Raw genomic sequence first — 10,075 nt, forward strand, 5'->3', positions numbered from 1 at the left:
AGCGTGAAAACCAAACCCATTCGTGCAAGGATAATCAGGGTGTTCATTAAGTGAAGGTTAAGTTCATCAGGAGCTCACGGAAATTAAACCCCTGTAACTGGCTCCTTGCTATCCAACATCTCCACATCTCAGGGGGAGCACTGGGGCAGTAGAGAATCCTACCGGTACAGCTCACATGTTGGTCCTATGATTTGGACACTACTCTGTAACTCGAGGTCAAAGAACACACAGGGAGTGTGTGGAAGATTTTGGAATTAATGTGAGTTGCCTTATTCCTGGTGCCCTGCCTTACCCACAAGACCCTCCTTCCTTTTCTCAGCCACAGGATGGGAGCAGAAGGTAACAACCTCTAAATAAAAGAGAACAGAACTCTTCTCCTTTTTGTGCTCTTGTCGCACACAGCTCTGTGTGTTCCTGTCAGACGTAAAAACGTCCAGTCCTTTTGTTGAATCCTCCTAATCTCCTAAGCAACAGCAGCTGGTGGCCAGGATCTCCACGCATTCATCGTGCATAGTTTAAATAAAATACATGAAGATCAAGCTCACTCGATTGTCACTGATTCTGGGTATAGAGCAGTATTTATTATTATTTTTCAGTGTTTGTCAGGGTCGGGCGTGTGCCTGGGGATGTGAAGAACTCAGAGGAGAACATGATCCCTGGGCACTTTTAGGCTACAATAGGCACTTGGATCTGGTATCTGGTGCATTTAGCAGCACCTAAGCCATGTGCAAGTATGATGGGCCTGGGGTGGGTTGGGACCCAGCAGTTGGCTATACATGGATCCTTCACCCATGGCTTAATAATAAACCCTAGCTCTCACAGAGCGCTTGTCATGAGGAGATTGATTAATTAAACAGTAATGTGTGAGCACAGGACCAGATGGGATTCACCCAAGAGTTCTGAAGGTACCGAAACATGAAATTGTGGAACTGCTATCTGTGTAATGCAACCTATCGTTTAAATAAGCTTCTGTTCCAGATGACTTGGGGATAGCTAATGGGACGACAATTTGTAAAGAAGGTTCCAGAGGCAATCCCATCAATTATAGGTCAGTAAACATCCGTACCAGACAAATAGGTTGACACGATAATAAAGAATTATCAGATACATAGATGAACACGATTTGTTAGGGAAGAGTCAACATTTTTTTTGTACAGTGAAATCATACCTCACCAATCTACTAGAATTCTTCGAGGAGGTCAACAAAAGGTGATCCACTGGATACATTGTATTTATATTGTCAGAGAGCCTTTAACAAGCGTCCTCACCAAAGGATCTTAGGCAAAGTAAGCTATTATGGCATAAGAGAAAAGTTCTTCTGTATATCAGTAAGTGGTTAAAAGGCAGGAAACAAAGAGTAGGAATAAATGGCCAGTTGTCAAAATGGAGAAAGTTAAATAGTGGTGCGAAGCATTACAAAGGGATTTTAGAAAACTGGGCGACTGGGCAACAAAATAGCAGAAGAAATTAAATGTTGATAAATGCAAAGGAATGAACTATACATATAAAATGACAGGGTCTAAATTAGCTGTTACCACTCCAGAAAGAGATCTTGGAATCTCTATGGATAGTTCTCTGAAACTCAAAAAGGCTAATAGAATGTAAAGAACCATTAGGAAAAGGATAGATCATAAAACAGAAAATATCATAATGCCACTGTATAAGCCCACGGTTTGCCCACATCTTGAATACTGCGTGCAGTTCTGGTCGCCCATCTCAAAAACAATATATTTGACTTGGAAATAGAACAGTGAAGGGTGACAAAAATGATTAGGGGGAAGGGAACGGCTTCCACATAAGGAGAGATTAATAAGACTCGGCTTCTTAATAGGTTGTAATAGAGAGCTATAAAACCAAGACTGGAGTGGAGAAAGTAAATAAGAAAACGTTATTTACCTCTTCTTATAAAACAAAAGCCATGGGTCAGCCAATGAAATTAAAATTGGCAGCAGGTTTAAATATAAAAAAAAAAAAGATCTTTTTCACACAATGGGTAGGCAGCCTGTGGAACTCATTATCAGGGAATGTTGTGAAGGTCAAAAGCATAACTGGGCTCAGAAAAGTATTACAGAGTCCCACGGAGGACAAGCTGGTCAGGGAGGCAGCCCCATGCTCCGGGTGTCTCTAAACCTCTGACTGCCAGCAGCTGGGTCTAAGTGACAGAGAATGGATCAGTCGCTAAATTGTCCTGTTCTGTTCACTCCCCCTGAAGAACTGGCACCGGCCACTGTTGGCAGACAGGACACTGGGCTCCATGGACCATTGGTCTCACCCAATACGGCCGTTCCTGTGTTCTTAGATTGTTCCACAGATGGATGGGTAGCCACAGGCAGGCCATTTCCAGGGGCTCCCTCTTCCATAGAGCCAGTATAGCGCCCAGCAGAGGTTGCAGGGCTGCTCAGTACACGAGGCTGATGGGGGCTGAGGCTGACACCTCGGGGTCCGGTAACACGACTGACAGAGGCTCATGGTTTGAGTTGGAGCTGGGCTGGAAAACAGAGGATTTTCCACCAATGAAAAATTTTGACCCATAGTAAAATTTCCTCCATTTGGGGGGGGTGGGGGCATTTCATATAAAACTGATCATTTATACTCTGTTGCCATGGCGTTGCTGACCAAAGGAAGAAATGAGAACAGATGAATATGGACCTTGAACTTCAGAAAAACAGACTTTGACTCCCTCAGGGAGTTGATGGACAGGATCCCATGGAAGGCCAATTTGAAGGAGAAAATGTGTCAAAGGAAGATGACTTTATTTAAAAGAAACCTTATTAAAGGAGGAGGAAAAAAACATCCTTGTATGCAGAAAAAATAGCAAATAGGGCATGCAAACAGCTTAGCTTAACAAAGATCTCACATGAGCTTAAGCTCTAAAAGGAAGCTTACAAGAAGTGGAAGCTTGGACAGACAACTAGAGAGGACTATAAAAATCCTGCTCGATCATGCAGCCTGCAGCATATCCTGTGGGCAGTAGCTACTGTGACAGACCCCGGTAGCACATCTACAGTGAACCTGTGCTCCCAGGAAGATCCAGAGGGTCCGAGAGCAGTTGTGGAGGCACAGAGATTGTGGGTGGGAGGGCCTGGCTATCAGAGAATCACTGAGATCTGTGCATAGCTTTGGGGATCCATGGATGCTGGGTCGCCCTGTTTATATGTCAGGGAGAAGGGAAGGGACCTGCCCTACCGAAACAATCTGAGGGAAATTTCCAGGTAGGAGCTGTGTGGAATCTTCCTCCCCCAGCCAGCACTCTGGGTTTGTAATGCAGGAAAGGGGGATGCCGGGGAGAAATCTGAACCTACATAATCTGAACCTACATAACTATTATTAGACTATTTTACTGTATTGCAGCAAGATTACAGATGTAACAACATCATCGGTACCACTCGGCTGCCCTCAAGGGAGCTCATTCACTCCTCTGAGCCATACGCACTGTACTGACGGCCTGGATTGCAAGAATAGAGCCTGCGGCAGGACTTGTGCTGCTGTCCAGTGTGGCGGCATCACCGAGAATCCCCTGTGATTGGGCTTCCAGAAGTTTGTCATTGGCCGTGATGGGGTTAAAGCTGGCACACACTGAACCAATCAGCTGAGCATCCCAGGTGGCCAAGTGGCCCCCCAAGGAAATGGGCAAACATGCTTCATAAGGACAGTTGCAGCCTGTCTGAGCAGACACTGCCTGCTGCCTGTGCAAGCTCTCCGCTGACTCCTTCTCCGTTAGGGTGCAGATCTCTGCTGGTAGCTGCTCCCCTTCTCGCAGGCATTGGGTACGTTGGTAGGTTTCTGTGTCTTTAAATCTTTCAAACGCCAAGGGAAGGATAAAGGCTGCCAGCTGTTGAGATGGGCAGAGATTCTGTGCAGCGGCAGCTGACTCTGCTGGGCTGTGGGTGTGAATCAGTGACAGAGGCTGGAGAACAGGCAGCACCAGATAGCCAGGGAACCCTCCAATCCATGTGCCCGTAGTCCATGCAGGATCATTCCAGATACACAGAAATCCCAGATTCTAAGCGATCTCAGACTGTGAAAACCCCAATGCCCTGAGTCAGGGTTTCTCAATGGGTCCCATTTCCAGAGGTGCCTTGAGCTCTGGGCAAGAGAAGAGCCCATGAAATATCAGTGACTAGTTCCCAAATCACCTCAGGTTTATTTGCTCCTGGAAATTTAATCAGTAAATCCATGTTCAAAGCTTTTATTCTCTGACTGGATTGTGAACGCAGGAATTCAGAGCTGTGTTGCTTTGTGGTAACAGGTCATAAAAAGCTCATGGAATAGTTCTGTTTCGTGACTGGATGAGGGCTCCAGCATTTCTGCTCTGTAGATGCTCCTCACAGTTACAGGGCTACGTGCATCTCTGTCTCCTCTCTGGTCTCCAAGTGCCATTTGTCAGCCTCGTCCCTTTCCCTCTCCTGGTGTAGAATACCTTGATTCTCGCACACTTTGAGGTTCTCTGACCTATGGTGAGAAGAGTGACCAGCCAGCCTTCCTGAACCAAAGTATTATTTTATATGAACCGTAGGAATAAAGCATCACAGGAGAGAATAAACGGGATTTAAAACAACAGTCTGTACGTCTCTCTGAAGCCCTTCCACTCTGATGGGGACCCAGGCAGGTTAATCATTTTCCAACTCTCCCAGCGCTGTCTGTGTGTGTGTTAGTGTCAGGAGCTTCTCAGCACCTGCTGCCCCACCTCTGGACAAACTCCCAGCACTGGCAAAGCAAGCTGTGTAACTTGGCTGGAGCCCGGATATGGGGTCTTCACAGCGTGAAGCTCAGGGGTTCTCTCTCAACATCCCTGAAGTGTTTAGTGAGAGATGGCTTTTCTTTAGCTATTGTTTCCCTTCCTGCTTGTTTTCCAGCAGGGTGCTATTAAATTAAGACTAGTCATGCTGGTAATATCCTGATATTTAACCCAATATACCTTATCAACAGCCCAAGAATTGGGTTTAACATACACACTCATGATTATGGCATCTCAGCTCCATGGATGTCACAATACCGTTCCAAGGTGCTGTGTATTTTCTGAATACAATACATAGACAGTCAGAGAGAGAGTGAGTAATAGATGACTTTCATCTGTGAAATGAACTATATGTTAGGTTCCCACAGTTATTCACACTTTCATTTGAAATTTTGTTGGGTTCTGGAAGTGAAAAAGGTTGAAAACCAGTGTACTAGAGAGTGAGATCCCAGGCAATGAATGTTGTATAGGATGATCCCATTCTGGATAAAGGCTGCATATTGACATCACAGACGCTAAGTGGAACCAGTCAGCTATTGACCCAAGGATAGAGTAGCTACTAGTTGCAGAGGATTTCCCAAACTTTTGACAAGAGAATGAATGAGGGCTGAGAGGCTGCAATCTTTTCAGTTTCGGAAGATATGTTTTAGGTTCCCCTCTAGCCTGAGAAATCATCACTGAAAGAAGATACGAGGGGAAAGAATGGGTTTACATGTGTGTGCGCGAAAGTATAGTTCTATAAATGTAATGGCAAAACTATTCATCGTAATACAATTATTACAAACCGAAATTTCACTACATGCGTGTATAGAAAAGGTGCAGAAAAGTAGATTATATAAATACATAGTGGTTGTATCTAATTAACACCCATCATCTCTTACATAAGCATGGCTGAAGTGACTTGCACACTCAACTGCATATGAGTGCAAAACTAATCTTTGCACTATTCACAATTTGTGACACCACCCCCTCTTGTGCCAAGATGAAGTAACTGTCTCTGTTCACTTGTAACTTACCAAATATCTACAGAAATCTTGCCTGGGGAGAGGATGGGGCCCTGTGAGGATAAAGAAAAGCCTGTAGGATGATCACCCTCTCTGGATTCAGTCAACACTGGCCAGGAAAAGCTCTTCATCTTCTCCTGGAGCGATTCTTGAGGATCATACTTTATCACCAGGAGTATTGGATAAGTGAAAGTAAATAGTGCCCTGTTCTGATCAAATTTACACATGTAAATCTGGAGTGACACTGTTGAAGTCTATGTTCCTGAACTCAGAACCTGGCCAATTACAGTACTGAGCAATTTTTTTAAAAATCTTGGGGGAGCTATACATTTTCCTGATTTACACCATGAAATTTGTCTAACTAGTGCATGCCAGGAGGAACCTTTCTCTGGGGGCAGGTTATCTCACAGCTGTGTAGTGCATGGCTTCTTCTACTTTCCTCAGAAGCATCTGGTATTGGCCACCGGATGGTGGGTCAGATGAACTATTGTCTCTTGTGTCAGGTTATCTCACAGCTCTCTATTGCAGAGCTTCCTCTAGCTTCCTCGGAAGCATCTCATAGTGGCCAGTGGGCTGGACTAGCTGGTCTATAGTTCTGTTCCAGTCTGACAATGCCTGTCTTCCTATGAGCGTTGTAAATCCAAGATTCTATTTGACATATTCCTTAGTTGGGGTCCTGGAAGTCCTGCTCTGAGAGAAGAATGATGTCTCATCAAATATCATCTAGTCTCCTCTTATTTTTCCTTTCAGGAAATATCATTCAAAACTCCTCAGACCTGCCCATTATGTCAGCTGTCAACGATACCAAGTTCCAATCTGCAGTGTTCTTTCTCACAGGAATACTTGGGCAGGAAGACGTCCATGTCTGGATTTCTATCCCCTTCTGTTTAATATATTTTACTTCGATATTAGGAAATTCACTCATTCTGTTCATTATAAAATCAGATCCAAACCTCCATGAGCCCATGTACATTTTCATTTCCATGTTGGCCATCACAGACCTTGGCTTAACAATATCGACTCTGCCGACAACACTAGGTATATTCTGGTTTAACTCTAGGGAAATTAGCCACAATGCCTGTTTTGCCCAGCTGTTCTTCATCAGCTCACTTTCATTCACTGAATCCTCCGTGCTCTCATCCATGGCCTTCGACCGCTTTGTTGCAATCTGTGACCCGCTGAGATACGCCTCCATCTTAACCCCTGCGAGAGTAGCCAAGATGGGATTGGTGTCTCTGCTAAGAGGGGTGGTCCTAGTGTTTCCCGTCCCCATTCTCCTGAAACAGTACCGATATTGTCATGCCAACATCCTCTCCCATTCCTACTGCTTGCCTCAAGAAGTCATGAGGATGGCTTGTTCAGATATCACAGTCAACATCATCGGTGGATTGTTTGTAACAGTCTCTTCAGTGGGGTTGGACTTCCTGCTCATCCTCCTCTCTTATGTGAAGATCCTCAAAACAGTGCTGAGCATCGCATCCCACGCGGAGCGCCTCAAGGCCCTGAACACCTGCATCTCCCACATCTGCGTAGTCCTGCTCTTCTACATGCCATCGATTAGCTTGTCTGTGATATACCGTTTGAGGAAGAGCTTTTCTCCCTTGGTAGAGATTGTCATGGGTCATGTGTATTTGCTGGTTCCTCCCCTGATGAATCCAATCGTGTACAGCTTGAAAACCAAAGCCATTCGTGCGAGGATAATCAGGTTGTTCGTCAAGTAAAGAGTCATTTCATCACCTGGCTGTAGCGCCGGTGACACGGAAAATGAAAAATACGAATCACCTTTTCCATCCCAGACACTTTCATAGCATCACTGAACATTAGGTTTGGAAGGGATCTCAGGAGGTCATATGGTTAAACCCCCTGCTCAAGGCAGGACCAACCCCAACTAAATCATCCCAATGAGGGCTTTGTCAAGCTGGGCCTTAAAAGCCTCTAAAGATGGAGATTCCACCACGTCCCTGGGTAACCTATGCCAGTGCTTCACCACCCTTCTGTGATTTTTGTTTTTCTTATATCCAACCTGGACCTCCCCCACTGCAGCTTAAGACCATTGCTCCTTGTTCTGTTACCTGCCACCACTGAGGACAGCCTAGCTCCATCGTCTTTGGAACTGCACTTTAGGTACTTCTGAGAGGACATGAGATACTTATCTTCCTCACCAGCGCACTTGGGAACGGGATCAAGGCATAGCAGCATTTACACAGTGACTGTATTTGTATAGAGCCAGGGGATGGGTGGGATGTTATTGCATAAAAAGCTGTACTGGTGTCAGCTCAGACCTCAGAATTGCTGTGGATACAGCCAGTACAGAGAAGGAACGTGGAAATTTTGCCCCAGTGTCCATGACCTGAGACTGTCCCGTCTGTGGTTAAACACCCAGGGGCCATGAGAAAGCTGCAGATCTGTTTTGCAGTCACAGTCCTGGCCCTTCCTGAGCACTCTGGCTGCTGCGTGATCCATGAGAGCAGCACCAGCTGTGAGAGAGGCTATTCCAGGGGGACAGCCGCCCACACTTCCCCTATGCCGTAACCCAGGTGCCCGTGACTAAGTCATTTTAGAGACAGGATTAAAGCTGGAGACGCAAGAGAAGCCATTCAGGCAGGCCCCTGCCCCGTTCATGGCTCTGCACACAGCACACCTGCTGAGCCCTCCCCAGAGCTGCGGGTGTGAGTGAGGGTCGCGCACACAGGAGTCTGACAAGAGACTCAGGCCCAGATTCCTTCCCCATCCCCTACAATTGTGCTGCCCCAGCCATGCAAAGGGGCGGAAATGGACCTCAGTTCCCCAGCAGAGATACAACCAGCTCCTAGCCCAGCCCAGCCATTCAGTGGCCATTAGAGGGGGGTGTGTTGGGGACTCTCCACTTTGAGGGTTGGAAAGGCGACTGGGATCAGTCACAATTATTAAATCACAGAGTGCTGAAGAAGGCTGTGGAACATACAGCCACAAGATATCAATGGGACCAAGAGGTTAGTAGGATTCAAAGAGGGACTGGAGGTTGATCTGGGGAAGCAGAAAATCCAATTACAGTAGTGAGGGGTTTTTCAAATAGCTTGAGAGGGTCATAAAACTTCCTGATTTACACCACAAAATATGTCTGTGTCAGGAGGAATTTTCCCCTGGGAGCAGGTTATCTCATAGCTGTCTATTGTACGGCTTCTTCTATCTTCCTCTGAAACTTCTCTTTCTAGCCACAGGAAAAGGGGCTAAATGCACTACAGGTCTGATCCAGTCTGGCATTCCCTATCGGTGGTGTACATGAGAATATAGGAATGGCCACACAGGGTCAGAGCGATGGTCCATGAAGCCCAGTATCCTGTCTTAATCATCCTGAGACTTTTGGAACTGGGCAGAGCCTGGCTCCCCTCACTCCCTGCCACCTACAGGAGCCGTGGGAGGCCGGGCCGGCTGCCTCTTCTCTCAGAACATGGCAACAGCAGCAGGGGAAGGACAGCTGGCCTCTCTCAGCCTAGGGGGAAGGGACTGAGCTACCGAGGGAGCCAGCTGGTGAGGATCCAGGAAAGCTGCGGTGAGCCTTCACCAACGCAGACCGCAGCAAGGAGTGTGGGGATGCTCCTGGGCAATGGAGGAGGTTGGAGCGCAGTCTAGGAGGTCCTGTGTTTTGGAGAACAAATACGGTCCCACACAGGGGGATTTTGTTTTCAGTCACACAGGGTGAGAGTGAGTCATTGCAAGGACCTTAGAGGGAGGAGCATGGATATGTAAATGTTGCCTACTATATATGTTATCTATTTGCTGTATCATTTCTACCAACTGCATCTGAGGAAGTTTACTGAAGCTCATGAAAGTTTATGCCTGCTGAAATTAAATTAAATTAAAGTGCTACAGAACTCTTGTTGTTTTTCTTCAAGTGTTAGAGCTGTAATGCAAGATACCTACAGGCCACATCCTGTATGAAAAGCTAAGGCTATTAGCATACACATGTTCGGGACCTTTGGCCCAGATAAGTAATGATGACTTAAGGGATAAGGTGTGTATATATATCTATAGTTATAAAATTCACCCTAGATAAGTCAGGAGGCATCTAGACAGGGGGCCTTAGTTTATGCCCCCAGTAAACTTCACAGGTACACCACAAACAAACCACAGAAATGGCCAGAAATAACAAAGGTGAGATGAGCGAACCGTCTGGAAAGAATATGGATAGGTCATTAGTACGCATGAACCTGCCAGCCTATAGAATACGTGTACCCTCATTATTTGTAGGTGAAGAAGGCATGTTTGGACTTAGAAGGAGAACCCATATTGTTCAGTGTGTAAAAGGGGCAAACCACATTAATCGGTGCCTGGTGCTTGTGTGGGTGCTTGT

The 10,075-nt window shown here is 46.1% G+C and overlaps 1 protein-coding gene across 1 annotated transcript; it reads left to right on the top strand.

Moving 5' to 3' along the window:
* The first annotated feature begins 6,527 nt into the window (after positions 1 to 6,527).
* LOC137149994 (olfactory receptor 51G2-like) lies at positions 6,528 to 7,463 on the top strand. The gene has a single exon (XM_067543641.1). The coding sequence runs from the start codon at positions 6,528 to 6,530 to the stop codon at positions 7,461 to 7,463; it is 936 nt and encodes a 311-aa protein (XP_067399742.1).
* The last annotated feature ends 2,612 nt before the right edge of the window (positions 7,464 to 10,075 follow it).

The sequence above is a fragment of the Emydura macquarii genome, unplaced genomic scaffold (genome assembly GCF_026122565.2).
Source record: "Emydura macquarii macquarii isolate MOO-44397 ecotype Brisbane River unplaced genomic scaffold, CSIRO-AGI_Emac_v2 contig_934, whole genome shotgun sequence".
Taxonomy (NCBI): Eukaryota; Metazoa; Chordata; order Testudines; family Chelidae; genus Emydura; species Emydura macquarii.

Bases quoted from the DNA above. Each gene is read 5' to 3' on its own strand.
- LOC137149994 (XM_067543641.1), top strand. From the start codon at position 6,528: ATGTCAGCTGTCAACGATACCAAGTTCCAATCTGCAGTGTTCTTTCTC.